The 23,284-nt window shown below is 42.7% G+C and overlaps 1 protein-coding gene across 1 annotated transcript; it reads right to left on the reverse strand.

Moving 5' to 3' along the window:
* Positions 1-2,786: 2,786 nt before the first annotated feature.
* Positions 2,787-14,874, reverse strand: LOC124148942 (alpha-N-acetylgalactosaminidase-like). The gene is made up of 7 exons (XM_046520235.2): positions 14,689-14,874; positions 13,395-13,569; positions 9,977-10,151; positions 9,771-9,862; positions 6,047-6,208; positions 4,128-4,325; positions 2,787-3,167 (listed from the first exon to the last, which is right to left on the reverse strand). The coding sequence occupies exons 1-7, from the start codon at positions 14,871-14,873 to the stop codon at positions 2,910-2,912; spliced, it is 1,245 nt and encodes a 414-aa protein (XP_046376191.2). The 5' UTR covers position 14,874; the 3' UTR covers positions 2,787-2,909.
* Positions 14,875-23,284: the final 8,410 nt, after the last annotated feature.

Consider the following 23,284-nt stretch of genomic DNA (forward strand, 5'->3'; position numbering starts at 1 on the left):
GAAAATTATTGCTATAAAAAGCATGACAAAAATAACTTTAACAAAAAATGGTTACTTTTATTCTAAGCATTTGATTTTTAGCTCTCTGTTGCTACATGCTATGTTTGAGTCTTTTTGGTTTGAAATATTGTTTATTTCCAAACCTTTGAATTTCTAAAGAATATATTGTGTCATTCTATTCAATCAGAAATATGTTTTCGACGGAAAACTATTACTCTGCAACTATGGGAAACAATAATATACTGCTTAACTCAACCCACCTGACAGGATTTTTAGGTTTTTGTTACTTACATACATACATACATACATACATACATACATACATACATACATACATACATACATACATACATTACATACATACATACATACATACATACATACATACATACATACATACATACATACATACATACATACATACATACATACATACATACATACATTTGAAACAACTGAACATTTGAATCTCACGCTTTCACGCTTGGCTTCATGCAGACAATTTTTACTTGGTCTAACGTCACTGCCGCTACAGCGATGAAAGACGATAATTACCCCCACAGTTATGACTTTTTCTTGAACTTGCTTGAGGCATGTATGTTAGCTTTTGCTATGTAGTTTTTCCAAAATTGTTCTATATATACTATCAACCAATATCTTAAAGCCTTTACATATCGCTATAGATTTGTGTCTTAATGAATAACGTATGTGTGTGAAGAAATGATCAACTATATGCAGTAACTATATGTATACAGAACTTTGAAACGTTTTACTAAAAACATAAAAGGTCAGCTGGAGTTTTGTTGTGATGGTAACAGCCGTCTACAAGAGGATAACCTTGATCGACTCCAACATCGTTATAGATTGGGGCCAGAAGGAGATACATGTAGTTTGCTTCAGAATCATTTACAACGCGGCCTACCACAAAGTAGACAGTTTATGGATAACAACTTCTTTATTTACAGTAAATAAATTGTGTCTACTTTGTCATTCGTCAACTTCTAAGTAATGTCTATCAAACAATGTGGCCACCACGTGTTGATGCGGGTTAGAATAGGTTCCCAGCAAGAAGGATACAGTGACTGCTACCAATGCTTAAGCTTGTCGTCCGAGGCGGCTTAATGGATCTGGGTCAGGTTCAGTGACTTGATTACATGTCAGCTTTCCCTCAAAGGCGTGAATCGTTGCTCACTCGTTTTGTCTGATCCAGACTCGATTGTTTCAGGCCACCGTCATGTAGCTGGAATGTTGCTGAGTGTAGGTCAAACAACAAGCAAAAAAACATGTAACCCTGATAATTGATAAAAAGTGTTCTTTTAAAGCATCCATTGCTAATCTATGTCAACAGGCTACAAAATCCATGTATTTCGTACTACGTAAAAGCCGAAACCTTAATTTATCAATTCAATGCCAATTATATCTTTTTGACACAATGGTAAAACCAATCTTATTATATGGTTGTGAATTATGGGGTTTTGTTAATCTAAAACAAATTGAAAATGTACATATTTGTTTCATGAGAAAATTACTACCTGTTAAAAAGAGTACCCCTTTATGCATGCTTTACGGTGAACTAGGTAGAGTTCCGTTATCTGTTGATGTTAAAACCCGTATGTTAACCTTTTGGTCGAAATTACTTACAGATAAATCCAGCAAAATATCTTCAATCATTTACTCTATTGTATATAACATCCATAATACAGGTGTTTACAACTATGACTGGATTTCATGTATTCAAAATGTTCTAAACAATATTGGTTTAAGTTATGTATGGTTGTCACAGTCTCCTGTTTCATCTTCCTGGCTCAAAGCAACAGCTCACTCTATTTTAACTGACCATGCTAAACAAACCTGGAGCTCTGAGGTGGAAAATTCCAAAAAAAGTGTAGTCTATTCTCTCTTGAAACCACAATTTGAATTAGAAAATTATCTGACGTCCCTACCCCTAAATAAAGCTATCCCTCTACTTTTATTTCGTACTTCATGCCACCACTTACCAATTGAAAAAGGAAGATGGAATAGGATACCTATTTGTGAAAGAAAATGTAAACTGTGTTTTATTGATGATATTGGAGATGAATTTCACTATATTTTTAAATGTCCATATTTTACTAAAGAAAGAATTTTGTATATTCCACCTACATATTCTAAAAGACCTAATATGATTAAATTTCAAAGACTTTTCACTTGTAAAGAGATATCTGTATTAGAAAACCTTAGTAAATTCTGTAAATATGTAATGCAAATTGTAAAATCTTCCGGCTAACCACATATCCGCTATTATAATGTGTGTTTTGCTGTCATTTTGTACCTCATATGCCGAGGATCTCGGCCTGAGCGTAATAAAGTTCTGTTCTGTTCCTACCTGTAGTTACAGGTGTATTATTGTATGAGATCATTCTGGTTTACGAATTTAAGGGATCCAGGCGAGTTGATATTCAGAGCTGCCATGAGCCCATTGGTGCTGTACAGTTGTTTCTCCTGGACGTGCAGCATGTCCAGCTAACAAACTGTCTGTGTAAAATCAGAGGCGAAGATATTTCTTTCGTTTTATATATTTCACCTATCTTCACTCCAGCCCAAGCGGAACTTCTCATAATTTTCTATTTCATGAGATTTTTGAAAAACCATAATGTATATGACATCTGTTATGAATGCACCTATATTTGTCTGGATTTTTTAAAATTTTGTTGTTTTAAAAAAAAAATCACCAGCATTCATGAACTGCTACACAATTTGATTTGGTAGTATGGTTTCTAGTTTCGGGAACCACATTTCAGGATTGACCAATCAAATTGCCACATACTTTGATGTCCACTTTTCATTGTTATTTTATTCAACATCAAAACTGGAATATGTGTTCGGACAAATCGTGAAACAAAAGACTTTTTGAATGTTCTCCAGGGATATCACAGTGGAACGATCTTGAGAAGAACAATTCCCTCTGGATTAACTGAAATACTGAATTTATCTGTAAGATTGTATGTCCCAATGTTGATGTCGTCGAATACGTCCGTGATGTTGTACCCATTTTGATTGGTCAATTGGATGTGCGACAAGGTCAAGGTCACGAGTGTGGGTGTTCCACCAAGATCCGGATTGAAAAACGCAACTGCATAACTTCGAGGAAAAGCCAATGCTTTGGTCCACACTTGAATATTTGCGATCTGGAGGTGAAAAAGGTAATTGTCTCAGGTAAATCTAATCGATATGTCAGTTGATATGGTTACTTGATACGGTTTTCATAGTAGAATAAAGTTCTTAGGGTAATGTATTACATCTTAAATATAGTTCAAAATATTATTGTTTGTTTGTTGTTTAACGCTGGAACCAGTAATATAGCAGCATCGCCTCTGGACCAGATTAACCAGTGATTTACTAACTGCAAAGGCTCGGGGTAGATAAATAATAATAATAATCATGTGTATACTTATATTGCGCTACCCTCCTCACGCAAGGTGTATGTTCAAAGCTCTAACATTATTACCCCGGTCAACGGATCAGTGTGTGCACTCGATTTTTTAATTCTCAGCTGCCTGGAGAGTACACAATCTAAACTGCCTGTGAGGCGCTAGGTTATCAGCCACTTACCATCTCATCCTACCGGGTACCCATTCACTGTCATAGATGACATACAATCAACGAAATCACCGAGCCTGACCGTCCGATCATTATAGTTGCCACGAAACAATGGATAGTTGCCTCTTACGACAAGCGACCGCCTCCGTGGTCTAGTGGTGGAGCGTCCGCCCGGAGAGCGGAAGGTCTGGGATTCGTACCCCGGCCGTGTCATACAAAACGACTTAAGAAGATGGTACTGGTTGTTACCCTACCTGGCGCTCGGCATTAAGGGGCTAAAACAAAGACTGGTCGGCTCGGAGTCAGTATAATGTGTCTCAGTGGGATAGCACTACACAAGTTGGCATTAGTCCGGACTAGTACAAGCAGCCACACACACACACACGCGCGCGCCCACACGTGCATGCACGTCGCTATGTTCGTGCAATAATCTTGGACGCGACGTTTCACCTCACCTCACCTCACCTCACGACAAACTTTGGTTACTTTGCACCAATAGTTCACACGGATGTCGTAGATTAAATATTAGAGACAATAATATAACGTGCCTTTGTCAGGAGCTTCGCTTGCTGTCCCAGTGGGTCCTGGTTGATGGCAATGACGCCCCTGTTCTGTAGAATGGACTTGGCCTGTGGTCTCATGGTCCTCAGATCAGCGGATATGTAGAGTGGGGCGGCAAACATCGCCCACATCCCGAACTGAACCTTCTCCTGGTCATAACTCAGACTGAAGTCCCCAATGATCAGCTGTAAGCAGTGAGTTTTGATTGACCACTCAACGACTTTGTAAAGGGGGATTTTGCATGAGAAATTGATCCTTTTTTTAAATCCTATCATTGGAATTATGATAATTGTCGAACTGAAAAACAATAACGATCGACAATACCGTTTCGAAAAAATGAGAGTCGACTAACTAGTAAGTCCGTTAGGGGCGCAAAAAGGCTAATTTTAAGTGTTAGCAAATCTAATTTCACTAAAATTAGATGCGCTTAAAAGCTATTTTTTTTCATTTTTGGACCGTTTATGTTAGATCTTGCATGCAACAAATGTTGGTAATTTTTATAATAATGTTTCATTAGTTATGTATAAACGTGTTTCACCATCACATTTTCGACTTTCATTCGAGAAACATCTATGATGACTAATGAAATTTGGACATAAAAACGAAATGATAATATTTCTTTTATGTGTTTTTACATGTTCATTCGTATTATGTGATGGTTATTTATTTTTTCATATATTAACGCGAGCAGACCTATTATAATAATGAACCTAATTGTGTGAGGGCAGGTCACAAACCATCTGCCACTTAAATACTAAAGTGCGAAAGATTCCGATTTTCAAGTTAGACAATAAATACCACATTCGACCGTGTTGAGTTTGAATTAATACTTTACTGCATAGATGGTAAATTGAGGATAACTTATAAAAGAATTGTTGTTTTTTTAGGTGTAAACAAAAATTGTACTTTTTTCGGTGTAAGCTACAATGGTAGTTTCGCACCTCTCCGTTAGACGTTGCTTGAAATACGCATCAGCCGTCCACACCAGAGAATAAGGATCTCGATCCTCAGCCGAAACAGATACTTTTGGAAGTAAAAATAAATAGCGGGGAAAATATGGGTCATTCAAAATCAGTGATGACACCAGGTGTTCGAAAATGCATGTGTGATTACAGTTCATAATTCGGAAATAGTGATCAGGTCTGACTCGGAGACAATGTTTGTCGACGTTATATCTTAATGCCACGGAAATAGTTACGCTCTTGCGCTATGCCGCTCTTGACTGGTGTGAGTATTGATTCACCTCTGATCGCGATGGATTCTAACTGACGTTCACTTATCTCGGTGTAGTGAATTGAGAATGAGATAATAATTCGTTGTTTTATTCACCCATGGCGACTGATGCAGGAGACATAGTATTACATAAAGATGACGTGGACCAATCAGATCTCATCATTTTGACATGGAATTCTCTTAACGGAAGCCTTTTGGAAGGGCCGGAAGGGCCGTTTGTTTGTTTTTATTTTTTTCTTGAAATTTGAAGATACTAACCTTGCAAGATGATCATCTTGAAATTTCAAGATAATCATCTCGAACTTTAAAGATGATAACTTGAAATTTCTACTTAGTATCTTGAAATTTCAACCTATGATCTTGAAATGTCAAGATAGTATCGAAAAAATGGCCCTAAAAGGCTTCCGTACTTTAGGGTGCAAAATTCAGTTTACTACGGAATTCGTTGGTCCTGTGAATTAATGATGATGAATATTAATACCATAGTATTCAGTAAAGCAGTTGAACTTATTAAATAGTTCGTTATAACCATTAGGATGTTATATCGTTATAACCATTAGGATGTTATATCCGTGTTCGTTATAAATATTTTCTGCTGTATATTCGCATTATTTTGAAACATTATCTGACTATATAAGCACCTTGCCCAAGAACCCGTCATCACGAAGCTCACCTGGTCCGGATCGTTGAAGCCACCAGGTCCAGCTACTCCAGAAAAGTTGCCAAGATCTATCCTATAATAGATAATGACCTCTAGAACATTCCGCCAGCTGTCTTGGATGTCAAAGAAGTTTCTCCAAGTGTTGCAGTACTTCTTGTTGACTTCATACATGCGCTAGACGAAACAAAAAAACAGACATTGTGCAGTGTCAAAAACTGACACGTTATTGAGCTGTTTATAAAATATGAATGTTGTTTTAAACCGTAGTCAACAATATTCCATCTATATCACGGCGACCTGTACATAATCTGGGTCAGCATCCTTCAAATCAGTTTCTGATAATGTGAGCAACGATCATCGCCGTCGGGGTATGGTGACATACAATCAACAAGCTTCAGATCACATGTCGTAACCACCACATACTGATTGCTATCGGTCCAGGAGTGATTGGGGCGGTGGGGTAGTCTAGTGGGTAAAGCGTTCGCTCGTCACGCCGAAGACCCGGATCGATTCCCCACATTGTAACCATATGTGAAGCCCATTTCTGGTGTCTTCCGACGTGATATTTCTGGAATATTGCTAAAAGCGGCGTAAAACTAAACTCACTCACTCCTTGAGTGATGACGATCTCGTCATATTCCTCCGTATTTGGCACACGGGACGAAATGAACGTGTTCAGTATGGATGCGTTTCATTTAATAAGAACGTTCGAGCGACCCTCAATCCAAATTGGAATTTTGGTTACTAGTAATATGCTTCTTCTATGCCTACCTCTACATGCACATCTTCCTCTACATCTACCTCGACATGTACACCTTCTTCTGCATCTACAACTACATCCACACCTATCGCTACATCTACCTCGACATCCACACCTTCCTCTGCATCCACACCTACATCCAGACCTATCGCTACATCTACCTCGACATCCACACCTTCCTCTACATCTACACCTACATCCACACCTATCGCTACATCTACCTCGACATCCACACCTTCCTCTACATCTACACCTACATCCACACCTATCGCTACATCTACCTCGACATCCACACCTTCCTCTACATCTACACCTACATCCACACCTATCGCTACATCTACCTCGACATCCACACATTCCTCTGCATCTACAACTACATCCACACCTATCGCTTCATCTACCTCGACATCCACACCTTCCTCTACATCTACACCTACATCCACACCTATCGCTACATCTACCTCGACATCCACATCTTCCTCCACATCTACACCTTCATCCACACCTATCGCTGCATCTACCTCGACATCCACACCTTCCTCTGCATCTACACCTACATCCACACCTTCCACTACCTCTACACCTAATCCCACGTCCACATCTACATCTACCCCTAAGAATTGCATAACTTCGGGGTTTATTCTGAAACTTGTATACAACGAAAATAATGTTCAAACCAAACTATCCCGGATGTTGGTATTATGAATTTATTTTTTTTAAATTAGAAATGGTCAAAGCTTTTGCGCTCTTTAGGATGAGCCCAAATAACGCAGGAAGTAAACGCGTTCAAACGCAATGCAATCTCATTAAAATCAGATCTTAGTTCTCGCTGCCGCTAAACAAAGATCTGAGGACATCCCATTACGGGTCACGTCAAAACGACCTTTCATCCGACCAATCAATGCGTACCAGATCATGAAAGTGACAGTCGGAATGTGTTTTCTAATCATGCAATCTCGAGAACGTTAAAACGGGGTATTCCGAACGTCAGTTACGGCCCGTACGACTGATTCCGTCAAAATTATCGTCTATCTCTCGGTTCCGTGGGATAAACATTTGAACGGAGGAGGTAACTTCTTTAAGTGGCATTTAGAAGTTGGTGTGATGAAGTAAGACAAGTTCTATGGATGAACAACTTCTTTATTACAATTAGTGCGACGTTTCGGTGTAGATCCTAACACCTTTATCAAGCAAGTGATGGATAGTGCTAAACATTTACTTACTTACTTACTTTGGAGATTTAACGTGCGCTTTCCGACTGATGCGTATTTCGCACACGGGCCCGGCCAGGCCATTTAATGTGTTTCCGAAAGGGGCGAAGGTGGTCTGTGCAACCCAAGAGGGGGGTTTTAGGGGTTGCTTATATAGAATTTGGGAATTTTGAGATTTGGAATAGATGCCGATGGGATTGGGGAGGAGAACTAAGGGAGCTGGGTATGGTGGATGTTTGTTTGTTTATGTGATTTTGATTTGGTAGGTTATTGTGTTTTTAGATGCGTTTTATTAGTTCCGTTTTTATTAAGAATACGCCTAAGGCCTTGAAGTTTTCTAGTTTATTTTGTGGGTTTAGTATTGCTTCTAGAGTTAGAGCCTTGTTTAGATTGAGGGTGGTTTGTAATGCGGTTCGAAGTGTTAGGTAGTGTGTGCAGTGGATGAGTGCGTGTTCTGGGGTTTCTGGTTGTTTGCAGTGTGGGCAGTTACCTGTAGTGTGTTTTTTTTTAAAATGTAGGTGGTTATTTAGGTTGGTGTGTCCTGTTTGGAGTTTAGTGATTACTCTGTCGATTTTTTTGGATGGATGGAGAATTTTTGGTTTGGTTAGTGGTTTGCTGAGCACTTTTTTGATTTGGCTATTTGAGTTTAGATATAGGTTATGCCATTTTTTTGTGATTCTTTGCTTGTTTACACTTTTAATTTCTGATTTTGAGATGGGTAAGTTTAAGCTTATTTCTGGGATTTTCATTACCGTATATTCCTACGTGGGCGGGTATCCACAAGAAGGTTATTTGTTTGCCTGCCTTAGTTAGGTCGTTGGAGCTTTTAAGTATTTGATTTATTAATTTAGGTCGGTTTTTGGTATTTTTGTTTTGGAGGGCTTGCAGTCCACTTAGGGAGTCGGTTTTTCGGATTTTTTTGTGGTTTTTGGTTTCTTGATTATGGAGGGCTGAGGCCATGCCCATTAGTTCTGCCGTGAATGTTGATTGGTTGTTTGGGAGTCGGAAGGATTGTGTGGTTTTAGTTGGTTGTGTGGTATGGACTCCGAGTGCTAAACAACATAGGTACATGTATATATACTTATTACCATCAATGTTTATACAGTAAATTGATTGATGGACACAGAGAGCTGATTAAGGTAATTGGAAGCCAGTGGATGACTAATGGGACAGGGTAAACAACCTCGGAAGCTGATTGGGATGTTTGTGAAGCCAGTAAATTAGAAGCCATCAAATTGTCTAATGGACAATTAATCTGCTTGCTGACTCTGTGTCCATTAGACGATTTACTCTTGCTTGATAAAGGTGTTAGGATCTACACCGAAACGTCGCACTTATTGTAATAAAGAAGTTGTTCATCCATAGAACTTGTCTTACGGAGGAGGTGTTGCACAGTATGTGGGAAGTACTGCCGTACAATCGAAACCATATATTAGACCTTCCAGAATGTTCGTTTGTTCAGTTTTCAAAATTTTAATCGAGAACTGTGTCAACATATTTTTCAAGCGTAGTCAAAATGGAAGTCGCCAGGTTGAAACGAGTACCGTAAAGTTCGAGAATGCTGCTTTCTAATTGGCTGGTCGGTTAAGGTTCGCGAAAGGTCGTTCTGACGTAACCCGTAATGGGATGTCCTCAGATCTTTGTTTAGAGACCTTAGATCTGATTTTAAAGAGATTGAACGCAATGCTACCCAATGGCCAGGAAAGACGCAACCACGAGACTGGCTTTACCTCAAGAATATATGAATAGCAATATTCAGTCATACCTCGGTGTTAAGTATGTCATAACTCGCCCATTCGCAAGAATAAAGTATGGACCGACCAGTCTGGTTAAGTTGTCTGCTCATTTCTGGATAATCTAAATAAAATGAACATTCAATATGATCAAGTCTTTGAAAGGCATTTAGAAGTGATACTTAAAAGGGAGGGAAATTTATGGACGTCAATTTTTTTATCATTATTATCATCTTACATTTGGCCAAGTTCTCACGGCTGCTATGGCAACCATCAAACTTGAGAAGATCTATTCCCCACTTGGCGAAGGTGCGTGCGTCTTGTTGCAAGAAGTTTTGACTTCCGGGATAACCACCACAAGTTTCAGTCCCCACATCTCCGTAGATGCCCAGCTTCAGTCCTCGCGAATGCATCTATAACGAAACAGAAGGTCAACGGACTGGATTTGAGCATATATATGCTGTACCGACTTCTATTAACAATCACACATAAACATCTAGTGGACACAGGTGCTCCAGTCCTCAAACGCGGTACAATCCACAGTGCATAGTTGCCTCCGTTAGGTGTACTGGCATTCTATGATCGTGGGTTTTTGTAATCAATGCAATCTTGTTTTCGAGATTCACTTCTTCGTTGTGAGGTAGCCTGGTTGTTAAACCGTTTGCTCGTCACGTCGACGGTTCAATTCCCTACAATGTTTGGAGCTCATTTCCCAAATCTCCCTATGTGATTTTGCTTGAATACAAAAACCGGCGTAAATATCTATTCATTTGTCATTACTTCAGATTCAATGAAGTTTAGTTACTGGAATGGGGGTGGGGGTGTGGGTTTGGATGGCATGGAGTGGGGGTGGGGGGTGGGGTTGGAGGCTTGGATGGCATGGAGTGGGGATGGGGGTGGGGGTGGGGGTGGGGGTGGGGGGTTGGATGATATGGAGTGGGTGTGGGGGTGGGGGTGGGGGGGTGGAGGCTTGGATGGCATGGAGTGGGGATGGGGGTGGGGGTGGGGGGGTGGAGGCTTGGATGGCATGGAGTGGGGATGGGGGTGGGGGGCTTGGATGGCATGGAGTGGTGAGTGAGTGAGTGAGTATGGTTTTACGCCGCTTTTAGCAATATTCCAGCAATATCACGGCGGGGGACACCAGAAATGGGCTTCACACAATGTACCCACGTCGGGAATCGAACCCGGGTCTTCGGCGTCACAAGCGGGTGGGGTGGGGGTGGGGGTGGAGGCTTGGATGGGGGTGGGGGTGGAGGCTTGGATGGCATGGAGTTGGGATGGGGGTTTGGGGTTTGGATGGCATGGAGTGGGGATGGGGGTGGGAGATGGAGGGATGCATGGAGAGGGGTTGGGGGTTGGGGGTTTGGATGGCATTGAGTGGGGGTGGGGGGCTTGGATGGCATTGAGTGGGGATGGGGGTGGTGGACTTGGGTGGCATGGAGTGGGGATGGGGTTGGGGGTTTGGATGGCATGGAGTGGGAATGGGGGTGGGGGGTGGGGGGTGGAGGCTTGGATGGCATGGAGTGGGGATAGGGGTTGGGGGTTTGGATGGCATGGAATGGGGATTGGGGGCGGGGGGCTTGGATGGCATGGAGTGAGGATGGGGGTGGGGGGCTTGGATGGCATGGAGTGGGGATGGGGGTGGGGGGTTTGGATGGCATGGAGTGGGGATGGGGGTGGGGGGTTGGATGGCATGGAGTGGGGGTGGGGGGCTTGGATGGCATGGAGTGGGGATGGGGGTGGGGGGTTTGGATGGCATGGAGTGGGGATGGGGGTGGGGGGTTGGATGGCATGGAGTGGGGGTGGGGGGCTTGGATGGCATGGAGTGGGGATGGGGGTGGGGGGTTTGGATGGCATGGAGTGGGGATGGGGGTGGGGGGTTTGGATGGCATGGAGTGGGGATGGGGGTGGGGGGTTTGGATGGCATGGAGTGGGGATGGGGGTGGGGGGTTTGGATGGCATGGAATGGGGATTGGGGGCGGGAGGCTTGGATGGCATGGAGTGGGGATGGGGGTGGGGGTGGGGGGTTGGATGGCATGGAGTGGGGATGCGGGTGGGGTTGGAGGCTTGGATGGCATGGAGTGGGGATGGGGGTGGGGTTGGGGGGTTGGATGGCATGGAATGGGGGTGGGGGGTGGGGTTGGAGGCTTGGATGGCATGGAGTGGGGATGCGGGTGGGGGTGGGGGGTGGAGGCTTGGATGGCATGGAGTGGGGGTGGGGGTGGGGGGTGGAGGCTTGGATGGCATGGAGTGGGGATGGGGGTGGGGGGCTTGGATGGCATGGAGTGGTGAGTGAGTGAGTGAGTGAGTATGGTTTTACGCCGCTTTTAGCAATATTCCAGCAATATCACGGCGGGGGACACCAGAAATGGGCTTCACACAATGTACCCACGTCGGGAATCGAACCCGGGTCTTCGGCGTCACAAGCGAACGCTTTAACCACTAGGCTACCCGACCGCCCCATGGAGTGGTGATGGGGGTGAGGTTTAGATGGCATGGAGTAGGGGTGGGGGTGGGGGTTTGGATGGCATGGAGTTGGGGTGGGGTGGGGGGTTTGGATGGCATGGAGTGGGGGTGGGGGGTTGGATGGCATGGAGTGGATGGGGGTTGCGGGTTTGGATGGCATGGAGTAGGGGTGGGGGTGGGAGGCTTGGATTGCATGGAGTGGGGATAGGGGGAGGCTTGGATGGCATGGAGTAGGGGTGGGGGTGGGGGTTTGGATGGCATGGAGTGGGGGTGGGGTGGGAGGTTTGGATGGCATCACTTAATAGTACGCTACACAAGTCAGATGGTTTTTTTTGTGAGAACAAAGCAGGTATACGAGGTATATTGAATGCATACAACATGTACACAGACAAAAACAAACATGTTAAACTAATAACTAGTAACTTGAAATACATGGTCACATGCTTTGGGGATCTCATAAAACGCTTCGATTTTAACTTACAGAATCGAGCTAGTAATCGAAGAGAACCTTCTGTTTTACAATTAAATAGAGTGGACATTTTATAAACACTTATAGCTCCTCACTTTGAAAAGAAAATCGAAATAATACTCAATCAACTATGTTATGACGTCATGCACGTCTGGTGTGGTTAGTTGGTTGGTTGGTTTGTTGTTTAACGCCGCACTCAGCAATATTCCAGCTATATGACGGCGGTCTGTAAATAACCGAGTCTGGACCAGACAATCCAGTGATTGATATCATGAGCATCGATCCACCCAAATGGGATCGATGACATGCATCAACCAAGTCCACGAGCCTGACCACCCGATCCCGTTACTCGCCTCTCACGACAAGCATAGCTGCCTTTTAGGACAAGCACGGGTTGCTGAAGACCTATTCTACCCCGGATCTTCACGGGCCATTTTTTCTGATGATAGGCTATACAGCAATAGGTATGGTAAGCACCAAGATTGATCTGTGAAAACGTTTCACAATGCTTAAAATCGTTTCTCAGTCATAGATAATTGATATGCATACTATGCTAAATATTTTCCTGACTTCTAAAACATTACATTTGTGTCTGGAAATATGTCCACTATTCAATTTGCCAACTACATGACGACGGCCTGCAAGGCAACACGTCGGAGGTGTTAGAACATATTTTTTTCCAGATTCGTGACCGACCATAACAACTGGAAATGGACCTTACGTAAGTCGACAAATTCAGCATTCCACTCGGGAAGCGGTCAGGATCTGGCTGGAGGTTTCCCTGTGGGTCACGTGACTTGGCTGACCAGCAGTCGTCGATGTTGACGTAGACGTAACCAAGGTCACGGTAGCCGTCCGACACCATGACGTCGGCGATACTTCTGTATAACCTCTCACTGCATGGCAACCAACAAATAAAGATATGCAACTGGGAAAAAAAACGGAAAAAGATTATCAGTTTCTTTCATATGTTGTGAAACGTTGTTGTTTTGTTTATGGGTCCGACGAACAAAATAGTTCCAGTTTTAGGCCTTATACCGAGGAGCCTTATCACACCGGCAAAAACATGACGGCTTATTTCCATGCCGGGCCATGCCGGGCCATCCCGGGCAATACCAACTCAGCGACTGATAAATGTTTACCACGAGTTTAACAGGTTGCCACGACGGATGCTAGTCATTGCTTTGCCAGTAACCCAAGTTATGTGTGGCGTGTTCCCATGGAAACACTATAAAAATATAATCATTCCTGACAGTTTATTTCAAAGGTCAAATTAAAATCATTAAAAATTAAATTACACCGATTTTTCCATAGGTCACAAGACCACCTCCGCGGTCTCGTGGTAGAGCGTCCATGCGGAGAGCGGAAGGTCTGGGGTTCATACCAAAAGACGTTGAAATATGGTACTTGTTGTAACCCCCTCTGGCGCTCGTCATCAAGGGGATGAAACAAGGACTGGTCGCCTAGGAGTCGGTTTACTGTGACTGAGTGACGTTTTCATGTTAAACTGCGGCATGCACTATTAATCGGCATGAGTCCGGACTAGCACAAACACACACACACACACACACACACACACACACACACACACACACACACACACACACACTCCGCCGAGGGAGATTCAACGTTAAGTAAGCCGCTCATCCGGGCATTAAACATGGGTCTGTAGATCCAAACATTTTAATGTTTGTTTGTTGTTACCCCGACCTCCCCGACGAAGATGATCGAATCTTGAACAAACTAGGAATTATTATTATGATGATGATGATGATGATGATGTCTGGTTCAGACTTGATTATTTACATACCGCCGTCATATAGCTGGAATATTGCTGAGTGCGGCGTTAAACAACAAATAAACACAAGTTTTAAGTTCCGGTTAAGCAAGTAAAAAACAAAAGTTGCGCCTTGACAGTGGATGAACAGTAAAACATTCCGCGCCCCCCTAACCGTCACCCACCCCCACCCCCACCCACACCCCCACCCCTCCCACCGATTAAGCTGATAACTCACCTGATACAATTGTCAGGGTCCCGCTTGCAATCCACGTTACACCTGAATCTCTCCCACGACAGGAAGCCCATGGGTGGCGTTAGAGCGAGACCGTTGTCCAGCCCATGGGTCAGTCTGAATACTGCAACCACACAAACACAGAGTGGTAGCCTCATCACTGCACGACTTACATCAGTTCTACACATGCGCCAGTACGCATACGTATAGCCAGCTATGTGTATCTGCGTGAGAGCAGACAATGTCCGAGTCAAAGGTGCCCGCTTGATGTCCGTTTGTGGTTATCTGTGATAGCCCGTTTACACTGATAACAAAGAGAGACGACCTGTTAGATTATTTTTGTCCCCTGTAGTGTAGATGTGTCTTACAAATGTATGAAGTAATGGTCCGGAAAATACCCAGCGCCGAATGTTTATTTTTGTACTGACGCACAATCAAAACGCACAAAAGAGTTTGAAACACGGTGAATGAGATTCGAACTCGTACAATGACATTGTTGTATTTAGTATCTCATGCGCAACTGCACAGAACAACCTAATTTAATTTTTTCGACCATTTTGACAAATTTGTATCAAAAGGGTTGCCAGTATGAAAAATAACAACTCAGAATTCGCTGACAATGCGATATTTCCATATTATTAAAAAATACATGGATCTCTGTCTCAACACATTGCAGTCAATAATAGGTCGACCTCAACAAATGAGTGAGTGAGTTGGGTTTAGGGCCGCTTTGAAGAGTATTGTTTGTGTGTTTAACTTCGCAGTATTCCAGCTATATGACAGTTGAGTCTGGACCGGACAATCCAGTGATTGACATCATGAGTATTGATCGATGCAATTTGGATACGATGACATGCATCATCCAAGTCAGCGAGCCTGACCACCCGATCGCCTCTCATGGCAAGCATGTGATGCTGAAGACCTATTCTAACCCGGATCTTCGCGGGTGTTGAAGAGTATTATAGTTATCTGACGTGTTCCAGGATAACATGAGAGGAAAGACAGAAGTAATACGATACCAGATGGTTTTTTTCCACTTTGGTGAAACCAACGAGCACGGGTATTGTGTTGACAAACCTAGAATCATAATCATGTGCATGCTATGCGCACGCACGCACGACATGGATCAAATTCTATAAACAGGATCCCATTACCTGACGCTGACGACGTTGAACATCAGAAAAATCAGATTTTGAATTTTGTATTTGGTTTAATTGTTTTGTGACGCAGTCAATATTATCGCGGCAGTCTGTATATTATCGGCAAATCAGGGCATGTGTAATGATCGTCGCCGTCGGGACACGAAGACACACAATCATTCCAACCACACGACCCTATTCAAACACGTCTTGCGACAAGCATGGGGTATTCACGGTGATAAAAGGGGTATTCACTGGGATAAAATGGGTATCCACGAATGTAAAAGGGGTATTCACGGGGATAAAATGCGTATTTGAGGATTAAAATGGGGTATTAACATGGGGATACGGGGTATTTACAGGGTTAAATGGGGTATTCACGGGGAGAAACGGGGTATTCACAGGGCGAAACAGGGTATTCACAGGGATATACGGGGTATTTACAGAGTTATTTGGGTATTCAGAAGGAGAAACGGGGTATTCGCTTGGATAAACGGGGTATTTGCAGGGCTAAATGGGGTATTCACAGGGAGAAACGGGGTATTCACAGGGATATACGGGTATTCACGAGGATAAACGGGGTATTCACATGATATACGGGTTTTTACAGGGGTTAACGGGGTATTCATAGGGTTATAATACCTCGGTGTAATTACATTAGCTCAAATAAGGCGCGGAATCGTCGAATGATCACATCCCATCATCAAGTACTATAATGTGCCATTGAACTAGCAACTAGAACTCGTTGTTAGCCAAGACTGGACACGCACATACCCATCGTACTTCTTGTCGCAGACCACCCGCTACCCCTTTCTTCACAATGGTACGCGTCAGTGGGCCGACAGTGGGTCAGTGGGTAATTGTCAGGTCAAAACTCAACCTATCCAGGCTTTCCCGTAGGTAAGGGGTAAATAGGTCATCGAGTTATGTCCCTTGTCTGATCGGTTGAACATGGTGCACATGAACCCCAATGGGGACCCCGTGTAGGGATTCGAACCAGCAAAACATTAAGTCGACTTAGGAGAGATAGAGAGGGATACAACTATTAAGGTTACAAACATCACATTGTTTGCATGGGCAACAATTGTATTTGCAATGTAAAAAGTGGTGTCCGGTCCATGTATACAAAATATACAAAATCATGGAAATATGGAATATAATGCAAACACAAGTATATCGCTGTAGAAGTATACTCTTCAAAAAAAGAACCGTACAGGTAGTATGTAGTTCATTGAACCTGACTACACAAAAAATCCGAATTATAAATTGGATATATGTTATTGGAAAAATGTTGGTGGCCTGATATTCGACAAACGGTGCGTCAAAACGCAGCCATTGTCGATTTGCAATGTCTTAAATGGCATTGTTTTCACACTTGTTCAAAAATGTCATGGAGGAAAACAGTAAAGCAAAATAAGCGTGCAAGTTATGGCATTCGTAACTTGTGGTAGTGGCTATAAAAAGGCAATAATTTGTCATTCAATTGCCAACAGTTTTCAAGTTCGAAAATGCCGAGACTCAGTGGTGCCGATCGGAACATCCCCATAGGACGTATCCAAAGAGGGGAATCGCAGTCTTCTGTTGCACGCCACCCCAGCACCATTTGCCGCCTTTGGGACCGATACACACAGTTCAATTCCACTGCAGACCGTCCGAGAACCGGCCGACCAAGAGTTACCACCCCTGCACAGGATCGCTACATAAGACTGTTCCACCTACATCATCGCAATGCCACAGCTACGGAGACTGCAGGACGCATCACTGCAGCTGGTTTGAGGATATCGGACCAGACTGTCAGGAACCATCTTCGCGAGGCTGGAATCCGACCCAGAAGACCAGTTATCGTCCCTGTTTTGCAACAGATCCACCGACGGCGACGCTTGCGTTGGTGTCATACCTTACAGCCTTGGAATTTGAGAAACTGGAGACGAGTGTGGTTTAGCGATGAATCACGATTTCTTCTTCACCGGTGAGATGGAAGACAACGTGTTTATCGTCATGAGCGTTTTGCCTCACATTGTATACGTGAATTCGACAAATTCGGTGACGGTAGTGTCATGGTGTGGGGGCCATATCCTACACCACCAGATCTGACTTGGTTGTGGATCAGGGAAATTTGACAGCAAATTGCCACATGAATCAAATTATTGAACTTCACCTTCTTCCAATCATTGACCGCCAGATGGAGCTGTTTCAACGGGACCACTCCGCATACACCGCGTGTCACGGTAGACTACCTTCATAATGCTACCCTCAGCGATTTGCCCTGGCCGTCGAGATCTCCAGATCTCAACCCAATCGAACACCTCTGGGATGAACTCGATCGACGTTTACGTCAGAACACGCCGCAGACACCCCCACAACTGGCCAACGCGTTAGAAGCAGAATGGCGCAGAATGGCGCAGAATTCCGCAGGACAGAATTCATACACTTATCCAGTCAGTGCCGAGGAGATGCAGAGCCGTGATTGCTGCCCAGGGCTGTCACACGAGATACTGAGTTCAGCGCCACTTTGTGGCCTTATGTGACATGACAATGAACAGTTTTCAGTGCCTTTGTACAACGATAACATGTGACTATCGAGCACCAAAATTTCTTATCTGTATCTATGGTATTAAAATAAATATATCGACTTTATCAGGTATAATAAATTTACTTAAAATCTACCTGTGCGTTTCTTTCTTTGAAGAGTGTATATATTTCACAATAGTCACTGAAGCGTTCGTACAATATAGTCAGGAATTCGTCTAGAAAAAGTGGCAGTTTAAGAAAATATCTCCTTCACATTATCGTAATGCTGAAATCCCGGCGTCTTGATATGCTTTTTATCATTCACGAATACTTGCATACATATAGTAGTAGTAGCAGCAGCAGTAGTAGAAGTAGAAGCAGCAGCAGCAGCAGCAGCAGTAGTAGTAGTAGTAGCAGTTGTGGTAGTAGAAACAGAGCAGTAGTAGTAGCAGTAGTAGTAGTAGTAGTAACAGTAGTAGTAGTAGCAGTAGCAATAGCAGTAGTAGTAGCCGCCGTGAGTGAGAGTGAGAGTGAGAGTGAGCTGTTTTTATCGCCGCTTTTAACAGTATTTCAGTTATATCACGGCGTGTCAGCTTTATGTGGGAGGAAAGCCCGAAGTGATGCAGGTCTCAGACGTTTACCACTTCGATGAAACCCACAAGCACGGGTATGGGATGGGATGGTAGCGGATTCGAACCCACAATCATAGGTTTCTGGCGTGCCCAAGGGACGCATCTGTGCACAGCGAATCGCGGCGCATTAGGCGACTGGGCCCCCGTGCCCCCCTAGTAAGTAGTAGTAGCAGTAGCAATAGTAGTAGAAGCAGTAGTAGCAGTAGCAATAGCAGTAGCAGTAGTAGTAGCAATAGTAGTAGTAGTAGTAGTAGTAGTAATAGCAATAGTAGTAGTAGCAGTAGCAATAGTAGTAGTAGCAGTAGTAGCAGTAGCAATAGCAGTAGAAGTAGTAGTAGCAATAGTAGTAGTAGTAGTAGCAATAGTAGTAGTAGCAGTAGCAATATTAGTAGTAGCAGTAGTAATAGCAGTAGCAGTAGTAGTAGCAATAGTAGTAGTAGTAGTAGTAGTAGTAGCAGTTGTAGTAGTAGTTGTCGTTGTAGAAGTAGTAGTAGCAGTAGCAGTAGTCGTAGTAGGCGTAGTAGTAGCAGCAATAGTAGCAGTAGCAGTAGTAGTAGTAGTAGTAGTAGCGCCAGCATTAGTAGTAGTAGAAGCAGTAGTTGTCGTAGTAGAAGTGGTAGTAGCAGTAGTAATAGTAGCAGTAGTAGTAGTAGTAACAATAGTAGTAATAGTAGTAGTAGCAGTTGAAGAAGTAGTTGTCGTTGTAGAAGAAGTAGTAGCAGTAGCAGAAGTAGCAGTAGTCGTAGTAGAAGTAGTAGTAGCTGTAGTAATAGTAGCAAAAGTAGCAGTAGTAGTAGAAGTTGTAGCAGCAGTAGTAGTAGTAGTAGCAGTTGTAGTGGTAGCAGCACCAATAGTAGTTGTAGCAGTAGTAGTAGTAGCGCCAGCATTAGTAGTAGCAGTAGTAGTAGTAGTAGCAGTTGTAGTGGTAGCAGCACCAATAGTAGTAGTAGCAGTAGCAGTAGTAGCAGTAGTCGTAGTAGAAGTAGTAGCAGCAGTAGTAACAGTAGCAGTAGTAGTTGTAGCAGCAGTTGTAGTTGTAGCAGTAGTAGAAGTAGTAGCAGTAGTAGCAGCAGCAGCAGTAGTAGTAGTAGTAGTAGCAGCAGTAGTAGCAGCAGCAGTAGTAAAAGTAGCAGTAGTAGTAGTAGTAACAATAGCAGTAGTAGTTGTAGCAGCAGTTGTAGTTGTCGTTGTAGAAGAAGTAGTAGCAGTAGCAGAAGAAGCAGTAGTAGTAGTAGTAGTAGTAGCAGCAGTAGTAGTAGTAGCGGTAGTAGTAGTAGCAGTAGTAGTAGTATTAGTAGCAGTAGTAGTAGTAGTAGTAGTAGTAGTAGTAGTAGTAGTAGTAGTAGTAGTAGTAGCAGTAGTAGAAGTAGTAGTAGTAGTAGCAGTAGTAGTAGTAGTAGTAGTAGTAGTAGTAGTAGTAGTGTTACTATGATCCAATATCGGGTACCCACCGACTCAGGTCTTCAAGATTGCTAGATTGATATACGCCATGAAATGCGAATTCTAGTTAATCGAGTCTGTATCACAAACCAGTGATTATATGAATATACGTGTAACATTCTGTAAACTGTTCACAATAATAATTTAATACATAAATACCATTGTCATGCTCATTTCTATATCATTAATTTAATGAATGTATAAATCAAAATAAACAAGTTACGTGTCATCATCATTGAAACCCTAGCTTTGTTCGTGAGGATACCAGGCTTGGGTCATCTCAGTACCAAGCTTGGCCAGAAAATCGGCTTTCATTACGAGTATCTGTATTTAACATTTCCTAACTATGTCTGTCTGTATGTATAACATCTTCCTTTGGGAGAGGCATTAACTGACTATATAAGTTCAGTTTCTATCCTTGCCGAACGAGGCTGAAATTTCGTTGCTCGATCAAAGCGTCAACGGTGGCTATTAGGAGATAAGGTCCTCCTATGTCCCTCCTATTCACCAGTCAGATTCCATCCACTTGCATTTGCTTCAAACTATAATCTAGATCTATATTGTTATAAAAAGCACTTGATCACCTTGTTTAAAAACATGAACAGATTTTGAAATATCTGCCGCCGCCAAGTTGTCGGTACACATGCTTTGCAAATCCTGCAATCGACCAACCGCCATGTTGCTTTTGAGACGGATTTCTATCTCGGTACGTTGTATTGATTGGACTAAGCATAGACTCGTCAGCCAGCTAAAATTCAACTAAAAAGGTTCAGCCTAGTTCAGCAAGGGTGGAAACTGGACTTTTATAGTCAGTCAACCAGGAAGGTGACCTCACTGAGCCAATAGGATTGCCAATTGTGTAATTATGCGCCAATATATGGTATAAATCACTGAATCCTTTATACTTGAATAATCCTCTCCAACACTACTGAGTTTGATCTTTTGCTAAGTAATTCCAGATCAACCTGTACTTCTAAACAGCTGCAAATACAGGATAGCACTGAAGATATTCAAGATGGAGATGGGTGTACTTCTGAACCTGAAAGGATGTGACAAAAGTCACAGATAAATATTCTTCATCTCTATCAAAGTTCTCAATCTGAGTGTGTTTGTTATATTTTCAATAAAATGAAAAGGTTCGCGAATACCTACACTGAATTCGTGTGGCTGAATTTCTACTGAAGTTAGAATTTCTGGGCTCGATCGTAACGCCACCAGTGGCTATTGCGAGATATATCCCCTTTATGTCCCTCCTATTGACCAATCAGATTCCACCTCTCATATCATTAGCATTGTTGTAAGCAAAATGGCGGCGAGTCAAGACGATCTGATTGATAATCAAAATTATTTTTTGGTAAATATAATGGATCTTCGAAGTCCATCAAATCACGTGAGCACCTTGATTAAAAACATGAAAAGATTTGCAAAATATCTGCAGTTTATCAGCGACCATTCTTTTATATGGTCTCTGTGTTTACGAACCATATGTCGATTTCGTTACGCGATTTTGATTGGAATATGTTACACTCGTTAGTCCAGTCAAAATATAACTCCATAATCCCAGCCTAGTTTGTCAAGGGTGGGACTTTTAAAGTCAGTTAATTCACTTGCCTCGGGAAGATAGGCCACCATCTTTCGCATTCATTATGGTCTAGTGCGTTAGCTGATCACGTTTCCCATCCTTTAAAGATTTAAACACACGTATCATTGAGTTTATAAAAGGAATCCTTTGGGTTTGGCAAAATCATGATATGGCAGCCAGGCCATGGTTTGGGTAAATTACGCACCAGGCGATAAGCTCATGGTAAGGGTATCATCATTCACCAAGACAGCCAGGCTGTGGTTCGGGTATAATTTAAAACTAGGGCATGATGCTGTTCCTGGTGGTACTACTTGTGGGTCATCCTAATGATGCTAATGGTCGCTGGTTCTAATAATACAAATGGTGGGTGGTCCTACTGACCACCAATGGGGGTGGTCCTTGTGATTCCTCATTGTATGTGTCATACTTATGGTGGGTAATTCTATTGACGCTTTTACATGTCGTACTGTTTTATGTACCAGGTTAGTTTCTCTGTCATAATATGCAAATTAATTGCTGTAGAAAAAAGCCAAATTTGATCGGAAAATGATTCACGCACTTAACACCACTTTTCCAGGTGAGCTTCAAGATCTTTTTCAATGATAGATGTCAGTTACCGCAAGCCTTTGAAAGATAAGAAACAAACAAGTGTGGATGTCCCGAAGGGTCATAAGGCAGATAATGGACATGGCATATGGTTATTACCACATGTTACCCTTCTGTCTGTCTCTCTGGAGCCGAGATCTGCATTGGTGGCCCGGTCTCAGTTATTGCTGTACCCAGTTGCTTCCGTTCAGGGTCTAGGGTTCGAATCCTTGATTCGACCTGATACTGATTCTTAGTTTTTCAGCACAATGTCTGCTTTCAACAAGGTAGTAAACGCCTAAGACCTTCGTAGCTCCGACCTCCCCCAACCAACCAAGGGCTGGTAGTGATGATTGAGACTTTACGATCGCTTCCAGTGAAATCGATTTTGCACTCAGTAGAAGCAAATTAATTTATGAGATGAGAAAAAATAACTTTATAACACTATACACAAACATACACGTGAACGTTTTAGGTGGAATAGAGTGACTGGAATATTATGAGAAGTTTTGTATGATCGTGTCACCTCAGGTATATAATTCATTGAATATTGCAAAATGTGTCGAATAACCTCACTCACTGCAGTAAACGTGCATTTCTACGCTTACATTTCTACGCTTAAATTACATGAAACCCAATACATGACTTCGTACCAGTGGCTCCAATTACTTAAGGTTATGTTAGATAACGAAAGAAAATGTGTACGCTCG

This window comes from Haliotis rufescens, unplaced genomic scaffold (genome assembly GCF_023055435.1).
Source record: "Haliotis rufescens isolate VD_foot unplaced genomic scaffold, xgHalRufe1.0.p SCAF_8, whole genome shotgun sequence".
Classification (NCBI taxonomy): domain Eukaryota; kingdom Metazoa; phylum Mollusca; class Gastropoda; order Lepetellida; family Haliotidae; genus Haliotis; species Haliotis rufescens.

Coding starts and splice junctions, on each gene's coding strand:
- LOC124148942 (XM_046520235.2), bottom strand. CDS start 14,873: ATGTGTAGAACTGATGTAAGTCGTGCAGTGATGAGGCTACCACTCTGT. Junction 13,570..14,688: donor GACCCTGACAATTGTATCAG/GTGAGTTATCAG, acceptor GTTGCCATGCAG/TGAGAGGTTATACAGAAGTA. Junction 6,209..9,770: donor ATGACATACTTAACACCGAG/GTATGACTGAAT, acceptor TGTTTCGTCTAG/CGCATGTATGAAGTCAACAA.